Source organism: Cygnus olor, chromosome 11 (genome assembly GCF_009769625.2).
Source record: "Cygnus olor isolate bCygOlo1 chromosome 11, bCygOlo1.pri.v2, whole genome shotgun sequence".
In the NCBI taxonomy this organism is placed as follows: Eukaryota; Metazoa; Chordata; class Aves; order Anseriformes; family Anatidae; genus Cygnus; species Cygnus olor.
This window is the reverse complement of record NC_049179.1, coordinates 528,473-549,084: the sequence shown is the minus strand read 5'-3', so window position 1 is coordinate 549,084 and position 20,612 is coordinate 528,473. Positions and strand designations below refer to the sequence as shown.

Here is a 20,612-nt window from a genome sequence, read left to right as displayed (position 1 = left end):
GGAAAATACACGTAAGGTCAAGAATAGAGGGAAAAACATTTTTCTGTTCACAAATACATTTTCAGATTTAAAAATTTTAATATTTTTCACTAAAAACAGTATTTTGAAAATATAAAAAAATCACTGAATATAGCTTTCAAGAATACCTTTTTTTTTTTTTTCAAAAAAAAGTCATCTGAAAGTAACACAGAGCAAACAAATTTATGAAAGACAGAAACAGGTTTATAAGCTTTCTTCATAGCACTCTTCATGTACTTTGGATGAGATGTTCTGCTTTTATTTCTGCTCTCCAGCTCCATTTGCTTCACCTATTCTTATTTTTAAGGTTTGTCATAACGGAACTCCCAGTTCTCCCTTTGGATATTTGGCTTCAGTGCTGCTCCATTTGAGTCTCATAAGGGACACATTTCTCAGAAGCACTTCCTCATCTCTAACAGAATAGACACGTTCAGCTAACACTTTTCACTTAAGACAGGCATGTTGTAATTAAATCAAGATTACATGTCTTGCCCATCTCTAATACAGATTTGGGTTCCATCCCTGTTAATATAGCAAGTAAGCAGTCTGCCTATTAGACAAAATCCAAAATATCTGCAGCTAATTAACAATGCTTCCCATTTAGCACGTTTTGCCTTGGACATGAAGCCAAAATTGTAATGATGCCTCATGGTCTGGCATATTACTTAACATAGCCTGTCATCATTTAAATACCCCATTCTTTAGCTAAACTATTTCAGACTGCAAATACAGTGGGTAAAAAAGGCTGGAAAATTGCAGGAATGGAAGGGAATGTTGGGCAAACCTGGCTGAGCAATGAATATAAAAAGTAAAACGCAAATAGCAGTTGAGCATCTCCACAGAAGTTTTTTGCTACAGAAAAGTGCATAAATATCCTTCATAAATATTAACTACAAGTGGTAATCAATGATGTAATGATCCACAGTCATTTAGGAGCTATTCATCTGAAGCAATAAGAGCAATGCTCAACCAGCATTTTAAGCGTATATAGTATATGTCTAATCTACTAAAATTCTGTTCTTGATAATGCAAGAAATAGTCTATTTCTCACAACCTGCAGAAATAGAATGGCACTCACATAGAATGATTCAAAATGAATTATAACCCAAACTACTTCCAGAACTCTTGGGAAAATTAATATAATTTGGTACTTTTCTCTGTGAAGTCATTTTTGTTCAATTTCTTCCCAAATCATTATCTACCAAAGGTACTAAACAACAAGGAGCTCAACCCGTTCCCATGCCTCACCACCCTCACAGTAAAGAATTTCTTCTGAATATCTAATCTAAATTACGCTTTTTGAGTATCAAACCACTACTCCTTGTCCTGTCACTACACTCCCTGACAAAGAGTCCCTCCCCAGCTTTCCTCTAGCCCCCCTTTAGGTACTGGAAGGCCACTATAAGGTGTCCTTGAAGCCTTCTCTTCTCCAGGCTGAACTACCCCAACTTCCTCAGCCTGGTTTCACAGGAGAGGTGCTCCAGCCCTTAGATAATCCTTGTGGCCCCCTCTGGACTCACTCTAATATAACATGGACTAAAACAAGTACAAACACAAGATCAAGAATATCAAGTAGAATTGTTAAATATGTTCTGCCTACTTAAAGACAACAAATGTGGCATGACAGAAAAATTCTAATACAAAAAATTAAACAGAAGGTCACAACAAAGAAGGAAAGAGGAAACATCTTGCAAATTAAAACCTCATTTTGGAATACAAATATAGGCACATTATGTACTTTTACACAAAAGAAGAATTTAAAGATCACAAGGTGAAATATGTTTCTGGTACAATGTTATCCATTTCTGAGATTCATGAATGCTCATGACACCTACTGCCTTATGATTTACAGTATTTTACTCACCTATGCATTTTAAGCCATCAGGAGCTGTATAAAACCCTGGAGGACACTTGCAGAAATAACTACTGACTGTGTTTGAACACTCTCCCCCATCACAGATTCCAGGAATGGTGCTGCATTCATCAATATCTTAAAGCAAAAAAGAGAAGCAGGGTCAGATTAGCTGTATTAGGCATGAGAAAAGGTGTTTTATAATTAACATTAATGATCAAATTCACTGTGGTCTGAGACCCCTCTCAACTTATGTACTAGGGACACAATTAGCAGTTTCAAACCAGGATCAGAATCTTTTGTTAGTTATCTTATAAACGCAAGTGAAATAGAATCTAAGGTCGTATTATATCTGTAAACTGCAAAAGGTCAGTTTGTTTTGCTGCTTAATAATGATGAATGAAAATGTAAAGCTGCAGGAAGGATTTACTAACTGTAAGTAAGCAATAACCTCTCCAATTTGAATTCTGCACACTAGGGTTAAGAAAATCGGTAGTGATCAGGAACATAACTGTTATGTCTTGTGGTATCTCCAGCAGCACAGCATCTTCTGGCACCAGACAGGCAACACTGATTCAAAGGGAGCTGTGGCACCTACTAAATTGCCTATCCTAACTGTATTTGTTTTTTTCTTAGAAATCCCCCATACAAAACTGACCAGATAGGTACTGTTTAACTAATGCAATCCAACAGGATTGTAGCACAAAGCACGATGACTGCAAGCAACAAGAACTACCTTTCTGTTTCTCACCTGTTTCTTTGGCAATAAAAAGCCACTAAGTGCATGTACTGAAGTTTCGACAGATTTCTCGACACTAGAAACAGGTTTCTAGAAACTGAAATATCTACCACAGAAAGCACGTCAGAATTTTTCTCCACAGATTTTGTCAGTAATTAAAAAAAAAAAATACCATGTCATCACTAACAAATTTTGATCCATATACTAAATCATCAGCATAGATCTAATGCAGAAAACTTTGCAATTTCTGTGTGAAAAAATAACACACATCTTATACCTGATCATTGCTGCATACATGAACAGAGGGAACATATAAAAGGTTTCTTCCATGCTTAGGAGTTCATGTTATTTACAGCCCTGCAAAAACTGACCTATGCCAGTCTCAGCTGCTCCTTAATTACCATCAATAGCCCGCCTGTGCTGCGTTGTTACTTCCCCCCTGGTTTTCAGTGACTGTCTTAACAATGCAGCTGTATCTACTTAGCACTGCTCTCATCTAGGAACCTGGAGTCCAGCTGAGCTTGAAAAGAACTCACTCTTTTCTCTGGTACCTACAAGAATCAGTGAAGCAGACCAGAAAGGCAGGTTACTTTTAGAGTGATCAGTGATAACCGGCTGTCACAGCCATCTAAGATCACTGAGCAGCTAGCTCTCCTGAGAGGGAGAATCCTGCCAGAAATTATGGTATCACAGGACTCTCTCTATACAACCTCTTCTCCAGAGATCTACAAACAGATAGACACATGGCTATAATAATGATTTCACCAACCACAAAAATTTCTGAGATGAAATACTGCAACACCACCCAACACGCCAAGGCAAGGAATGAATAATATTGTAGTCATTATAAACGATTTGAAGAATTTAAATGCAACGCCTAAATTGGAATTTGGCCCCGACAGATGGGGGAACACCCGAAGTCCCACAGGCCCATTAATGTGCTTTTTATCAAGTAGAGAGGACCTCTCTTTTCCTTTTCCTGGGAAGACAGTAATATAAAAATGATCAATTCTTCTTTCCCTAGTTAAAGAATTGGATGGTCTACTATCTTTGTGGCCCCTCGCCTTTGCGGGAGAGGAGTAGAGGGACTGGAGTGGCATACAGATGACCAAACTTTGCAGATAGACCCATCCCAAACTGTGCGGGGCCCTGGGCCCCCTGTGCACACATTCCTCCCCAGCATCTTGCTAGCTGTCGTGATGTGGGTCACATTCCTCGCTTGGGTGTGTGAGAGGGGTGTGACTTTTTGTTCAGTGCTACTTCAAGGGTGTTGCCAGAGCCTCCAGCCTGAGTGCCTTGGGAGCGCTGCTAAGAGACTTCTGGCGTCTGCTCCAGGATTATACTCTGCAGGAGTCCCAAAAGTCTCAGTGACAAAAAATGTGGAAATTGAATTTCGGTCTGAATAGAGCCCTTAATTAACAGAGAAAAATGCAGTTGTAAATGGATCAGATTCAAGCATCTTCTGACTCAAATTCACCAATGTTTATCTTAAAGTCAGTGTTGCCACTGTTTATATAGAGTCTGACCTTTTTAAAAGCAAAATCACCACTCTTTATTTTAGGGTTGAGCCTAATCCAAACAGTATTTCACTATTTATATTAGTGTTGACATTCATATAAGCAATATTGTCATTATTAAGCATGCAAGGTAAGTATACTCAATGTACTCACAGACATGAATGTCACTCTAGGAAAAATTACTCCCTCCAATCACCACAAAAATATATCTACCTCAGCTTTAATGCAACTGCAAGAGGAATGCTGATTTGAAGCAGTGAAATAATGTAACACCTAAAATCTAATTTTCCACCAGCTTTGATAATAAAGAGGACTTTGTCTGACACTTCTCTTTTTCCCATCTTGCTCTGGTGTCTCACTGTACCTTATGATTTCTGTCATGATCTTACTTGAACTGGGACCCACAATAAAATGGTGCTAGTAATTCAGCAGGTAGCTCCCAGGTCTATGAAACCAGGGACCAAGGAGACGTTACAATCTGCTAGAAATCCTATCTGCTGGACAAAAAGTTAAACCAAGTACATGATCATATGTTTATTATTATGTTATAGAATTAATTATAGTTAATTACAATACGCCAAACACCTTGTCTTATAGTGGAAATTTCAACTTAAAACTCAAAGGGATAATTTGGGAAAGCAGAATGGATATTCAGCTGTTACATGACTATGTTCTTAACTATCGAATCACTGTCCTATTTCATGCTGCTGGTATAGGGCTCCTACTTTCAATTCTTTTGATTTTATTAATATCTACAAGGCTTTCACTAAAATTGCATGGTACAATTTATATGAAAATGTACTGGAAGTAAATCTCTGTCTGCTAAAGTTCAACAACGCACAGGTATAAAATAGAACAAAGGAAAGTGTATCCCATCTTTGCAGCTAAGAAATCCCTACAAAGGGATTTCACACAATGGTGCACAAAATTTGTGGGAAGGCTTGGAAATGAACCAAGTTATCCCAGGTTCTTGGGCCCAGTCAATCATTCTCAACTGTTAGGAATTGCAGGCTCTGAAGGTCTTTTCTTTTCTTTTCTTTTCTTTTCTTTTCTTTTCTTTTCTTTTCTTTTTCTTCTCTTCTCTCTTTTAATAGGATTTGGCAATCAAAAAATACCATAGCAATGTTTATACAATGCAGCAAGCCTGCAGTTCTCAGTTCCCCAGGTATTAATACTTAACAAGGCACATGTTCAGTCTTTCCTATTCATCCTGTTCTTGGTACTTCATCCACTGAAGGAAATACTTGTAATGTTGTTCTACCCTGAAGCTGGGCTACTTTCTGCCAAAACCATTGGCAGTCAATATGAAAGCCATGCTATGTACAAACTCTTCTGAAATTGCTTTCCCTAACACGTAATTGAATTATAAAGTTTTTCTTGAAATACGGATTTTCCTTTTGAAAGACTGTCATAATTCTTCCAAAATGACTACAAAATGTTGAGTACTTCCTTAAAGGCACCTGACAGAAGAAAGGGTGGTGGATGCACACCTCCCTTTCACAATCACCTTAAGCTCTAGTGGTCATTCATCATTTCATCTTTCTGAAGGGCTTAATCTGCAAGGTGCTAAATGCATGTCAAGTAACAGAAAAGCAGGACATTGAGAAAATACTCTGGGGACAGACCCTCTGCCGCCAAAGTCAGTGGGACAGTAAAGAAGCCAGTGATTAATACTCAGATTTTCCCCTCAAAAATTAGAATTGCAGTATCTATGCCTGATTATTATACTACAGAGAAGAAAAAATATTATCAAATCACAGTTAAACATTCTCAAGATTCAATAATCGTGCAGTGCAAATTTCAACACTAATATCTAGCACCTGCTAAACTTCCATATGCGGATTACCAATAAGGAAAGACAAAATGTTTGTCCTTCTTTAATATCTGCAACTATAAGGATGAGTTTAGACCATAGTCCTGTGGTCTTCACTCAGCAGTGTAAAACTCTCATTAATGTCACATACAGTTTAACTGAGTAGGTGGGGATGTGTTGAACCTTCCAGTCATATACACTTTTTGGTTAAAAGATCCACAGAGAGACATGTGCCTCAAGCATTTTTAAAGTAACATATCAGTTAAAAATATTTTCAGTTTTAATATTTAACTTGTTTCAGATGTACCTTTAAGTCTGCAAAATGTTACATGCATAAAAGGCTGGAAAAAGCTGCAGGGCCAATATTTAAGATTCTCTGGTTTAGAAGGAGAAAGGACCATTATTCATATTTGCTGTGAAGAATGCTGTTTGCATGTTCAAGGTCAAAGAGACTGGAAAGTTTGTTACAAACTCCTAAACAAAGTTGGCCCCAAAAAAGAAGACTTCCCCCCTTTACTTTCAGAAGAAAGTTCTGAAAGTTCTTACCGTCACATTTTTGTGTCACTTCATTAAACTTGTGTCCAGCTGGGCATTTGCACTCAAAAGATCCAACAGTATTAATGCAATTTCCCCCTTGACAGATCCCAGGGATGGCTTGGCATTCATCCACATCTATCATATAAAAAAGGAAAAAACACCCACTTTAAATTCATTTCTCAAGAATAGCCATAATAATTTGTCTAGATAGAAATTAAAGTAAATATGCCTACATCCATCATTCACCCATGATAATATTATGATACTTGCTTGTGAAGACAGACACTGATTTTGTAATTACTCTATGCAAAGTATGATTAAGTACAGTATTCTAAATATTTTCTACAAGAAATTACATGGTTATTATTGTTACAGACATTAAACATCTAACTGTTATTGCTTTGTTTTTCCAAAACATCTGGGGAATGGTGATGCAGAGAACACAGCCTGCCAAAACCCAAGTTCCTTTAAAGTGTCTGAAGCTGGGCACCCAAAATCACTTGCAACTTTGAAAATCTTGGCAACTCCATACAGCATATAGCTGAGTGCTGAGATGCAGGAGCCCCGAATGAGTGGAGGAGCAGTGTGTGATGTGCATGGAGAGGCCTCACAGAGGGAACTGCACACTCATTATTGATGGAAATGATTAACTCCTCACACTCCAGTAAGATCAGCATCAATGACCTTAAGCTGTGTTTAGGATTTGACTCAAGGAGTTCCATAGCCATAATTAATGTCTCCAGAGGCATTATTAATCACCTACTTAGACATTCATAACTTTGGCTGGTTTTTGTTGTTTCTTTCTTTCTTTATAACTTTTCCCTTTACTTCTCTCTTCTTGCTTTTAATTTGTCACTTAAGAAAATGAAACGACAAAAATATAATAATAATATATATAATAATTATATAATTATAATATATTAATTAATTATATATATTATAATTATAATTATATAATAATTATAACAATTAAATAATAATAAAAAATAATAAAAATAATAAAATAAATATAATAATTAAATATAATTTTATAATTATATAATTATATATAATATAATTATATATATTAATTAATTATATATAATTATATAATTATAATAATAATAATATAATCATAATAGTACCACAGGGTAGGTAGGAAGCACAAGACAAACATTTTCAAGAAGCCCCGCTTTCTGGCCTGACAGCTGTTTTAGCACAACAACGTGTGTCATCACTAAGCTGCAGAAGTGTTGCAATGGCTTAGTAATAGCTAGAGAAAAGAGACTAAAGGAGGAGGAGTAACATTGCCATAGGAGACAAGGGAGGTCTGGCTCACACCCCCTGAGAGCTGCCCTGTGTCTGTGGCTCCCTAGTCCTTTGGGAGCAAGCAGAGCACTCACCACTCTGCACCCCAAACGCCTGTGCTTCCACCCAGGGGTTACCAGCTGCTGCTGGCAAAACCCCATTTCTTGAAATCTTGGGCTTCAAGCTAGGATCAGTTTCTACACAGGACCACAAGCTGAAGGAGATGACGCCTTCAAATCTCCCTGTATAAATCCCAGAGAGCCAGCTGCAATGTGTCTTGCAGTCTGAAAAGCAAAGTATTATGTCTGTACAAAAGGCCAAGAGGCAATTTCCCTGGGAACCATGAGTAGGAAGTTTCAGCAACGCCATGGGGCATATCTGTACCACATTGCAGAGCATTATGTAAAGATCCCCGGGTGATGAACCGGGTTGCGGAGTGCCACATCAGAGCCACAGCAGTGCTGTGCCTGAGCTAACCTGGGCACTGGGAGGCACAGACAATCAGCACAGCACCCACTGACACAGCCACGCTGCTGCTGGAACCTGAGCTAAACCAAAACGCTGCGCTACAATAACAACAGTCAAGCCAGACTTCATGGCACTGCACTGAATTTAAAATAAAAAAATAGAACTCATGCTCCTGAGTCACAATGTCTGTTTCAAAATCCCACCTTTTGGCTTTCATTTTTGTAGTTTGTATCTTTAAAAAATCTCAGCTGTAATACTAATTTAACTTTTAGCCAGACAGACAAAGTCAAACTGTAGGCAGTGATATTCTATTTACTTTTTAAAATAAACTTGTCCTCCCCTCCATTTTATTTCTTCTGATTTCTCCACACAATAATAATGGTTTCTTTTCTCTTCAGAGAACCTGGATTTTATTTAACCTGCTTTTCTTTACTTAGATTGAATATGGATGTGAAAGCCCTGAAATGTCTTCAGTCTGAATGGATGTTATCTGATTTCAAAAGGATTGGATTTAGTACAATTGTATGAAAAATAAAGCTAATATGTGGTTCCATAGCAGATCTGTTGAAATTATGAACACATTACAAGAGAAAAGAAAACTGGAAAGTACAGGTCAGATATACAGGGCCAAAACTGTGCTGGCACTGCATACAGATTAGCATAAATGTAGCTGCACGCAAAGAAATGTGTAGCAAGCGGAGGTAGCCTTATTCTGACCTGCACAAAACCATCGGAGAGGTCACCGCAACTTTTCCATGACACAAACAAGAGGGCTATAACTAGGTGAGGCATGAGGTCAGGGGTGTGGGCCACATATTTATGCACATAAAATCTCAGAACTGTTCAGAATGTTAATTTACAGATTTCTGCACAATTTAGTTCTGACTTTTAACAGTGAGAGGGGAACAGGTTGGCTGAGGTAAGAATACGTAAGCGTTATGCAGCATACGCAAACATGCCCATCGTGAAGTTCATCATGCCTGTCTGCAGGCACCAACCGGGACCTGGCTTGCGACAGATATCTGCATTTTTTAATACAATGGAATGTCTTGAAGTCCTTCACAGGAATTTAATGATTAAATAAAATTACTTGTAGATTTATAATCTTTATCTCCCCTATTTTAAAAAATACTCTAACTTATTAGAAAATGTTAGACAGATCGAAATAAACTAGTCCCAAAGATATGGCCCTGGGAATTTATAATCCACATCAGTTTAATACATAGCTGCCCCTGTTAACTTTCTCCTGTTTCCTGCCAGACATCCAGACAATAAAAGAATTTATACAGCTGGAAGTACTAGAATAAAAGCCAAAAGCAGTGTAAGGACTTTCTATGGTAAGGCATGCTTAGAAAGAAGTAAGCAACATCTGGGTGGATTTTACGATTTGAAACAAATGCAAATGCATTTCCAAAATTGTATAAAATATATAATAAGTATAATAAGGCATTTGAAATTCATGACGTGCACTTTTCTGCAGGTTGAAGCAGTGTAGCTCAAGAGATAAGACACCCAAGATGAATCCAAACCCAACAAATTTTAGCTAAAAAAATCCCACACCAGATAAATGGAACAGTATCGCCACAGATTGATGCACGTTTTGAGCACTTTTTGAAACAGAATAAAATCCTCTGTGGAACGGTTGAGTGGTACACTCTGAGAAACATGCTACAGAACCAAGGGAAAAGGCTGCTGGCAGTGAGAAATTCATTAAGATGCTGGCTGCTCTCACACGACCTAAGTTACTAATGTACTCACTTGAACATCAGACACTCACTGAATCATGAAGTAATGCATTTGACAACATTTTTCCATACTTCATACATATAGCCGAGAATGACTTAGGACAGGTTATTCACAGCAGTGCAACTCAATTAAAATTAATCCAGTAACAATTTCAGCAGCTTTCAGGGAAGCTTTGCTGCTAACTTACCTTGACAGGCCCCCGTTCGAATGTTTGGAATGAAGCCTCGGCGACAGGGATGCGGCTGGGCAGGACACATTTCACAGGGGTGGCCCCACGCTCTCCCAACAGTTGCACAGCAAAGGGTTTTTGTGCAGACTATTCCACTGAGCTGTCCCTGGCACATCTGGTTGGTTACCAAAGTGAAGCAAGGGCCGGTCCTGTAATCTGTGCCAAAGACAGGAAACCTAATCAGCATCACAGTAAAAATACACAACAAAACTTATAATAACTTATAATAAAGCAACAAGATTTAAGCAAGTCTTCTGCACATAAATTCCCTACTACCCCAATGATTTCACTTAGCAGTGCTCTGCTACAGGTTTTTCTCAGATTTACTTCTCATTCAAATCCATGGAAAATACGCAGCTCCACGAATACATTGTGACTATTTTACCAGGGGTATTTTATATTTAAGATTCTGCACATCCCCTTTGCAGCTTGGTTTAATCTCTAGTAACACTATTTGGGAGGTCTTTACACTACTTTGTTTTAAATATTCAACACATTAATTAAAATAATACTGATAAAAAAGTTAGGATATGTTTATTTCCACAAGTGTTATTCTCAAATGAGTCTCAAGGGATGAGAATACAGACTGCAGGAAGTTTTTCGATGACAGTTTTCACTGTTATTGAGGCATATGCTGTACCAGATACGTGGGTAAGCTTTGCCTACAGCTGAATGGAGGGCATGTGGAACACATCTGCTTTGATTTGTTTATGGTAGGACAGGCCACTTATCCAATAGAAAGAATTAAACTAAGATATTAATAAAATACTAGTAGACTTTATTTTGTTCCATGCTCCAAGGGCAACAACCAAACAGTGGTACTGCCAACTCAGCTGTCTCCTGCACATCCGGGGTGCACACTCCAGCTAATTATTCACAAGTGACCCTAAAATGCTTTTCTGTTATGGTGCACCAGGACAGAGTCCAGCATCCTGTAAGCACAGCCAGCAAATTCTAAACCTGATGTTTGTCTGTACTGAAATAGTTACCAGCTGCATAAGCCAAGGTCACTAAGCAATCCACACTGCCTTGTAGAGATGACATTATAAATGCCTCCAATTTTCATGCCACTTCCAAACACTGTTAACAGTAAGATGTTTCCATTAAACCACTGATAAAAAGCGTTAAATAGGGCAGAAGTAAGAATGGACACTTTTCCCATCTGCCCCCCAGGACTCTTGTCAGACAAGTACTCCAGGATTGCTCCCCGAACCAGGTGCACCTTGAAACTGACCACAAGTCCTATATGCCATACAACAGTACTATATTACTACTGTTATCTTCAACAATTAACCATGATCCTCTCAGGAAGGATAGCAAGTTAATTTGGAAGAATTATTTCTGATAAACTTGTACTAAATGCCACTCACTATCAGTGGCCTCACATTAAGTAAAGGATGGAGATTCTTCTTAATCTTCATTTTGCTCTTTATGTATTTATAAAAGCATTTTTCATCGTCTTTCACTGCACTAGCCAAATGGAGTTCCTGAGCTTTGGCCTTTCTGATTCTGTCCCTGCACAGCTTGCCAACAGCTCTAGAGTCCTCCTGAGTTGCCTGCCTGACTTAATGTTAGGGGAAACACTGGTCTCCCCTGATTTAATGTCATCCTTATATGCTATTGGATTGCTAACACAAAATTTCTGTCCTATCCCCTCCAAACAGTGCGGCTACATTTACAAAACACTTCTCCATCACCTTCCCCAGCAATTCGGTCAGGCTCATCTTGAAATGGGTCAGAATCTCTCTTACCTCTGGTTACTAAATTCCATTTCATCGCCCTAACTTTTTTTGGCTTGGCATTTCTCTTTCTGCCCCTTCAATTCCCATATTATTTTTCTGCTCTACAACTTCTCTCCAGTTCTTTTCCTGTTTTTAAGCATTTTTGTAGCTACCTTCATTTTCCTAGTTAGATGGCCTTGCTTTGCTTTTGTCAAAACTAACACAGCCTTCTTTCTCATTTCTCATAGTAGAAATGAAGCTTTGAAAGCACGTAGTATTACTAGCTTTATCTTATTTCTTCAGCCCACAGTGAATACGAGTGAGTCAGGACAAATTACACCTAATCAATAAAAAAATTTTAGTTCTGAGATCATTCCTTCAACCTAACGCAAACCGAGGGCTACGACAGATATCTATTTTACTGTATGCAAAACTCCTGATATTAGAACTCCTAATATTAAAACAAGAGATGACAATTTCTTTAGAAACACCACAGTTTTGTGTTGGCAACATGAAACCTCCAGTGCACCTCCTAAGAATGAAATCCCTCATTGTAGATTGCCCCTACACAGTTTAAATATAGACAGTTAAAAAAGGAGGCATTTTGTTCTCTGTCACAGTGGGAAGCAAACGTCAGACAGCAGTGAATAGCCCATCTTGTATTTTATGTTATGTTATGAATGGATCAGCATTTACAATTGTTTGATTTCAAACTATAAATGGCTTATCAGTAGCTAAAATGACTTAGAAATATTGTGAACCCAATGAAGTTTACTTCATAATCATGCAAATTTCCCTGAGGTTTCAGTAACAAGAAGTAGGACAAATATGCACTCAAAACCAAGCAAATCCATCTCCTATTTGTTATTATCCAATCAAAAGAGCTCTAAAATTAAAGCATTCTTAATGTTGTGTTTAAGATCTTTTACGTATTAAAAGAATAAGGCATACAACAAGGAAATATGTTTCCATTAAAATGATGGCAGAATAAAAAGATAACAGTATAGCTAGTAAAGAGGTATCCTTGGAGTTACACCATCTTCCTTAAAACCGTTCGGATTTATGACTTATGCTGATTTTAGAAGACACTGTAACCCATAGGGCCTATGTTACTAAGCACTGATGTGGGATATGAGCTTTAAAAAATTGTTTTTATTTTGTTACAATAACATTCCCTTATGCATTCATGATTACTCAAACTACTTTACGAGTAAAGCTCAAACACAAGATTCCAAGTGATCAGTAAGAAGCTGAAAAAAGAGGCACGGAGAAATACTACTAGAAAAATTTGCACTTTTCCAGAGTAAATTCACTTTAACTAAAAAAAAAGTTGAGATTTGAAATTAATTTAGTAAAATTAGTTTTTAAAGATGGGCAACTGATGGTTCCAATGTTCCAAGTAATTTCTAATGCAATTTTCAGCATGTGCAAGCAGCTTTCAATAAGGTATTAATCACGGTTATCTAACAATTTTATCTGCTTCTTCACATACTTTTTAGCTATTTCTATAAGAAATAATTCCCCAGGGAGCCTCAGACAACTGAGAAGACAGCACAAACTGTGAAAGCACTTTAAGTTCATATACGCCAAAAAGAGCACGAGGGCAATGAAATGAGTCTGGTGTATACCACACAAAATCCTGTTTATTAAGTCCAAGGGAAAGAAGCAAGGTGCATTTTGATTGTTCTACAACTTGTTCCTGTTTTAGCAATAATGATCGGATAATTTTAGTTATCCTTTCAAAAGATCCCTTATGTTCCTAAATCCATCAGAGAGCCTGCTGAAATATGTAGCACAGGAAGGCTTTGATCAAAACCAAGTACAGCAATAAATAATGGTAATTGTTCCAAGTAATGCTGGACAGCACCAAGGAGACTCAAACACTGGGTCAGTGCAAGACTTTCTACAGCAGGCACACTTCTTTAGTCCTCAACTCAGAAAACCCTTAAACCTTCAGCTCCTGCTAACCTCTGTTTTCAAGAACAATATATTTTTTAATGTTAAAATACAGTTTAGATATAATTTTGAACTAAGGGAACACAGATTAAAGAATTATGATAGTGCAAGGATGCTGGATGAAATTCTGGTCACTCTCTCCTCAAGATTCATTCCATAGAAACATCGTAGGAAGAGTTCTTGATGGTTAAATTAACAGCCTGATTTCACAAACTGATAACCACCTGTTGTGGAGGTTGACAGACTCTTCCAGCCCTGTTAGAATGAACTGGAACTGAGTAAGCGCAGAGATCGCAGGGTCAGATCCTAGCAAGTCAGCATTTACCTTACTGTGATGCTCATTTGGAACCTGATTTCAAACAACCAAAGAATAATGCTAGCTAAAAGGTTGCCAGTCTGATTTTCAAGTAGCAGAATCCTTTTAACAGTACACAACTTCACAGGTAAATAAAGTTTCAGGTATCTCCAGAGTTATGGATACCATGGTACAAGTTTGTGCTTCTATACCGAAGTACAGTATTTGGAAAATTATCCTCATATTTTAGTAGCAAATGAAACTAAATACTCCAGTCTAACTAACTGGAGAGACTACAAGAAAGGGTTTGCTATGGTCTATTGAGAAACAAGATAGACAGGAGAATGTGCACCATATAACCTGCCTAGTGCTGTATTGCAAGGAAGAAAAAGAAGGAGAAAAATTGAAGCAGAAGCGAAGCAGGTCACTTACTTGTAAGACTGGCCAAAAGCAACTGCCCACCAGATCATCAACCAGTTTTTTTCAGAAGGAAATGCAGGTCTGCAGTAGGATTTATTTAACAACACCTTTTGTAACCTGGACTGTGAACGGTTTCTATCATTATCCAATTCAGTAAGGAAGATACCACACTTATAGACTCCCATGTAATGGTGTCACCAAAAGCTCTCTGTGAAATGTAACAGACTGAACAGAAAAGACAGAAGAAGGTGAAAGGAAAAAAACAACTGAAGGGAGTGTCTTCAACTATTTAAGAGGTAAATTTCGACTTTATTTTATCTCATTTGTACAAAATACATATTTCTAATGGGGAAAATGAATTTTACAGTGATTCTGTTTCTCAACAGCATTCTTAAAGTACAAGAGGGCAGCACAAATTTCAGATTAACAAAAATTAGGATCGGGAAAACAGATGATGGGATTTCCAAAGGAGTTTCCAAAAATGTCCCATGACTGGACACTTGTATATAGCAAAAATTAATGGGGGAGAAGGGAACTCTGAATGCATCAACTCTAGTGTCACCACTAAGAAAAGTATGAGAATCACATCAAGCAAATTATGTTCTTGAGACATAAAGACAGTATTTTATAAAATTAGCTTTCACTGAACCATGAATGAAGAATCTTAAATGAAACCTAAAAGTATGCACACATAATCTTATTTACCTGCATCAGAGATTCAAAGCTGATCCAGCTGTGCTTGCACAAACAGAGCTCCTATCATTTTTCCCAGGTCTAAAATCTAGGAATGGAATAAATGTATATCTGCTACTCTGATATAAAATTTGAAATAAATGGTGACCTCACAGCAGTAGGGATATAATGAGAAGCACCAAATCTGAAAGCCTTAGCTCTTTGAGGAAGCCATGTTCCTTGACAGGATAAGAAACAATACAATACCTCCACTTCAGTACACTAACAACTACACTGCTAATAAAAAAAAAATACTGCTTCACTCACTGTATGTTTCACTGTACTTCCATCATTTCGCTCTCTTCAAAGAAGTCAGAAATGCAGTTAAAGGTGACGGGGAAAAATATCACACATTCTGCCTCATCTCAGGAGGCAAGATGCACTGTGCCCAAAATGAATTTTTTTGCAGTAAAGTTCCAAGAATTACAGGGAGACTCCAACGTGGCACCAGAGCACAACAAAGCCACGCTGACTGCAGCAGTAAGCACCACCATAGCACAGGGAGTTACAGAAAACAGAGGTTCAGCATTTCAGGCTCGATTTCCAAATGTCCTTCCAAGGGATTCTAGGTATTTTTATGCAAAAATCTCCTGATAAGGACAGAGGGAATAAACAGACTGCTTTATACACATACAACTCCCAAGAAACTAATGCGAACTCATGTGTGCCACTTTACCAGAGGCATAGGAAAGGCCAACGTCCTTGGACTCTATTTACACTTGTCCAACGTTCCCTTTCAGTTGTGTGTAGGCTATCATGAAATCATGTTTTGCATTTATACAGCACTTCATGGCTTTTAAGCACCAGGCAGAAAACTGAATGACCACTGTCAGGAACGCATGGGATAACAATTATTTACCTCCATCTTAATAGGGGACATGCCACATACCTCGCTTCACAGACTGAATCGAGACAGACACACAGCACCACGTTCCGATGTCAGCTAGATGCACTGACTTCCAACCATTTAAAAACTCAGACACAGTAAGTCTCCGTTCACAGGTGAGACGGAAATGCCAGTTGATAAATGCATTCTATCCCAACACTCTTTTTTCCACATGGGCCATTTCCTTAAATAATTACTCACTGTTAAGCTCTCCCCTATCCCCTCCTCCCTCCAGCCAGACACCATTACTCATCCCAGTCAGATCCCAATGTGTCATCATTGGAAAATACATGGCAAAGGTATCTGAGGGTGTTCAGAAGGAAAGAAAACAAAATTTTGTAAATATTTTAAACCTTACTTCCTACAATGTCCAAAACTTCTTACTAATGAGGCTTGGTGGATTTAGCAGTGGTATGTGAAGAAATTATCACCGTGTCACTTCTGTCTGCTGTTTTCCAGTGCCAGAAGTGGCTTCACATATTAACAAGACCGTTTCTTGGTTGCTTCAGTGCACAGTACAGCCCAGAACTCAAACTGCTGAGATTTAACACCGGTTAGTGCTGCAATGTCACTGGAGCTGGGGACCCAGAGTGCACTCAGTCAGCACTGTGTCTGGCAGGGGTATAAATCTGGCAGCAGAAAGGGCTCAAAATACCACAGCTGTGCTGTGGACAGATCAGTGCTCCAAGTTGCCTCTCATTATTTTAACGAGAGTAAAGAACATCCATGGAGGCATATCCAACACTTGCAATAAATAACTTCCACTGGTATCATAACTCTTTATTCTGTATTAGTCGACCACAAAAGTTAGTTCCAGCCTCATATATTCCAGACCTAGGAATATTATCCCCTAATTCATGAATCTGATGACCCCATTTCTGCATGTCTTCCTCACCTTTGCTTGTTGCAAATTGTTCTCATATATTGACTTGCTGGCACACTTCAGCCCAAATTTATTTTCCATTCCGTAAGCTTCTTCACAAATCCCTTTCTGCACAGATGATCTGTTTAACATGTCTATCTAGCAAATATTATCTAGTCTTCCTAGGATACTGGTTAAAGAACAGGACTTTTAAATAACAGTTTGCTAACCACATCAGACTAACATTATCAGTTGCACTGGATATAAAGAACAATTCAGGCTGGCCAGTTAAAAAAGTATTTTGGCAATTCATTTTCAAGAACAAATATACAACCTTTTCGTGCCAATTTTGTTCTTGCAACTGACCCAGTTCTTGAAGTCTGTAACTGAAAAGTAATAACATTACAGTAATAAAATAAAAAAATAATGTTCAAAAAATTATTATAGAATTGGAGTGATTTGTTGCACACATTTTAATCCAACACGCAGACTAAGCATTTCACCAAAATCAAGGCTTTAGCTCTGTTGTTCCCAATTATGTGCGGCAGCAGTCCAAATACAGAAAATTGTTACCACATTTTATTCTTTTCCATGATGAAGAAAACAGTAAGCAATGCAGCTAAATGCAGAATAACTTCTCATTTCTGAATAATCAGTTACCTGACAAACTCTAACCCACCCTACTTTGCTATGTAAGCTACAAAGGAACATTTCTTCACAGATTTTAATTTTTCCAATTTCTTTCACAGGCTAACAAAAATGAAATAAAATTCTGAATTGATTTCCATCTCTCTTTTTGCAAAAAAGTAACTAACGTTGGTGACATATTTATTGTCAAGACCGGATGATTATTAAGGAGAATGGATTCAATTGAAGAACTCTGGAAGTTTCACTTAAAAAGCACAAGTTGGCTGAAGTTTATTACTACTTTTTAAAAAGTAGAGCTCTTAAGAAGTGCCACGTTATAGAAACAGTCTTAACATACCACAAAGTATTAACTATTAAATACCAAGGTAAGGACAAAACTAGTAGACAGGCTTGGTAAATTTTTTCTCTTTGGCTCCAGAAGACACTGACTATAAAATAGCTAAGACTATCCAAAAGTAGAGCAAACAGTGTAAGAAAAATAGATCCTAATGAGTTATAGTATATTAAATAGAGTGACATCCAAAGAAAGGGAAAATGCTTTCAGACAATGCAACACGCAGGATTTAAAGACATACTGCTCGCATTTTAAAAGAAGGAGTGGTACAATATATTAGGAATAACTCTGTGTGTGTGTTTTTTTTAATGTAAATGTTCCTCTGCAGTGTCATGAAACAAAATACAATTGCAGAGCACTGGAATGAAACTCAGTCCAGGACCGAAGACGGGTTATAAATAAAAAGGGGAGGTGAGAGGAAAGAAAAGAGCCAATTTCACTGTTCAAGCTAAGTGAAATACAAAGAGTAAACATACAGCAGGAATGGCAAGAAGTCGACTCTGTTTCAGTGTGGATAACTTAAAGGGAAAGCAGTAAATCTAATAATGGTGTTTTGGGTGTCAGTAAGTATATATTATCATAATGACACACGGACAAATGTTTGTGGTCCTAACAGAATGCAGAACTTCTACAGTCCTGGCAGCTCTTTAACGAGGTAATTAGAGCAATCGACAATTTCTTCTTACTTGGTTGTAACAGCTGCCAGGAATCATCTGGCTTGTCCTAAGAAAACTCCCTCTTTTCCATAACTGAAAGGGACCAGCACTCCTGAGAAATTATGGCAGTGGAAAAGCTTCCACCCAACGCAAGCAAGGGGCATGCAGATCATGTTCCTGTGAAGATACTCGTCTCCAAATGGCAGCCAGCTCTCCGACCAAAGGTCTTCAGGCAGGCACTTGCCTGGCTTTTTGTATTTTCAGTACTTCTTGTGTACATGTAGTTTTAGTGTTATGATTTTAGTTATGACAGATTTGATATAATGTAAATATTGATTTATTTATTTTACTAGTCTGAAGACTTTCGAATAACTTACACTGTTCTTTTTTGAGTAAGTTTATAACATGGAGTTTTATGTTGTAAATAGCCAGCTTAAAGCATTCAAAGAAGTATCTGAAGAACAGTGATAACGTACAGTACTTTGATTTTCACAGAAATATTTTAGCTATGATTTTCCTTCATGATTGCACTATACTCCCCCCGAATCTCACAAAGTGTTACAAATCTAAACTGATAATGTGCCAGAATAAATTCAGACACGAATGTCTCACCTCAAACTCTGCAGTGAAACACATCAACTACTTAATTGAAATACCATGCAACCTTTTGTGTTAAAGGATCAGATTCCTTCCTCAATGAAACTGTGGCATCACTCTGTGTGTACACCACTGTAATCATGACCAGAATCTGGCTCATTTTGCATAACCACATATATGGGATTCACATTAAGACCGTGGTCCAAAAATAAACACGGTAATAGCATGCACTAGTTAACTCTGAGTAAGTCTGATGGTATCTCTGTTGAAATGTTATAGAATAAATGCCATAACTCCGCAATTATCACATGTACTTAATACCTACTGCTAGAAGTAGAAAGCATCGCTCTCCAAGAAGGCAAATGATCTAATCTTGACTGACAAGTATTTTCAGCTATGCAAGTATAATTTTAAGTGTTTGTGTGTATGTGAATGTGTGTGTGTGTATACATATCTATAAATATGTAACACCTACCAAAATACATGATTTTTTTTGTATAATTCTGTAGATAATGCTATGGACTCTACTTCTTAGTTGCCATTCTTCTGGTCTTTCGATTTATCAGGTTTTCAGAGAGCCTATGGTTCTCTCTTCTTCACTGCTTTCCTGTAATATTTACTACAGAATTAAATTGTTGCTATCTGTGAATGAACTGCAGAAAATCTAATATATTCAGACAGCTTATAGACTTCTATATTTATTGGAAAGAGACAATGAACATCAGTTATACTAGTATTTAATGAAAGGAAGTAAAGTCATTATAAGGTCTACTGTCATTCCCATCTTCGTTGACAGCTTGGTTGGAAAAGTGTTCTTGCATAGCACTAGGAGGTGAGTATCACCTCAAGTCAATGAATGACTGGCCTCAAATGACTGAGGACTTTCTGCATATACCACATTTTTAATCTAAAGATGAGAAAAACTATTTATGGCAATTCTCCATTAAATAGTCTTTGCCAAAACCAAATCAAAAGTCTGTTTTTCCCAAGAAGTAACAAAATACAACGCTAATTATAATTAAGTATCTTAAAGGAGAGAAATAAAAAATAAATCGATCCATAGACCATTAGCACGCTTAGGGTCAGATTTTCTTCTCGCTTGTATGCTGCAGGTAGGAAGAGCAAAAGGTCTTTACTGACTAAGATTTCATTTGCCCTCCGATATGTGGCATACCACGAAAACTTGGGAAACAGCCAGCGGTCTTGAACATTTAACATTCAAGCTCTGAAAGCTTAAATCCTAACAGGTTTCTGTTTCCTCCCTGTTAGAAAGGACATTATGGCTTTGTAGGTACCCAG

At 37.7% G+C, this 20,612-nt stretch overlaps 1 protein-coding gene across 6 annotated transcripts in view; it reads right to left on the bottom strand.

The window, feature by feature from the left end:
• Nucleotides 1-20,612, bottom strand: part of FBN1 (fibrillin 1) — a 156,514-nt gene that overhangs the window by 92,618 nt on the left and 43,284 nt on the right. For 5 of the 6 annotated variants that reach the window (XM_040569672.1, XM_040569675.1, XM_040569674.1 and 2 more), the window contains exons 7-9: nt 10,165-10,362; nt 6,486-6,611; nt 1,883-2,008 (exon numbers count right to left, since the gene is read on the bottom strand). In XM_040569672.1, the coding sequence (XP_040425606.1) occupies nt 1,883-2,008; nt 6,486-6,611; nt 10,165-10,362 (450 nt within the window). Of the gene's footprint in view, nt 1-1,882; nt 2,009-6,485; nt 6,612-10,164; nt 10,367-20,612 lie in introns of all 6 variants that reach the window. The other variant, XM_040569676.1, reaches the window with a different exon arrangement.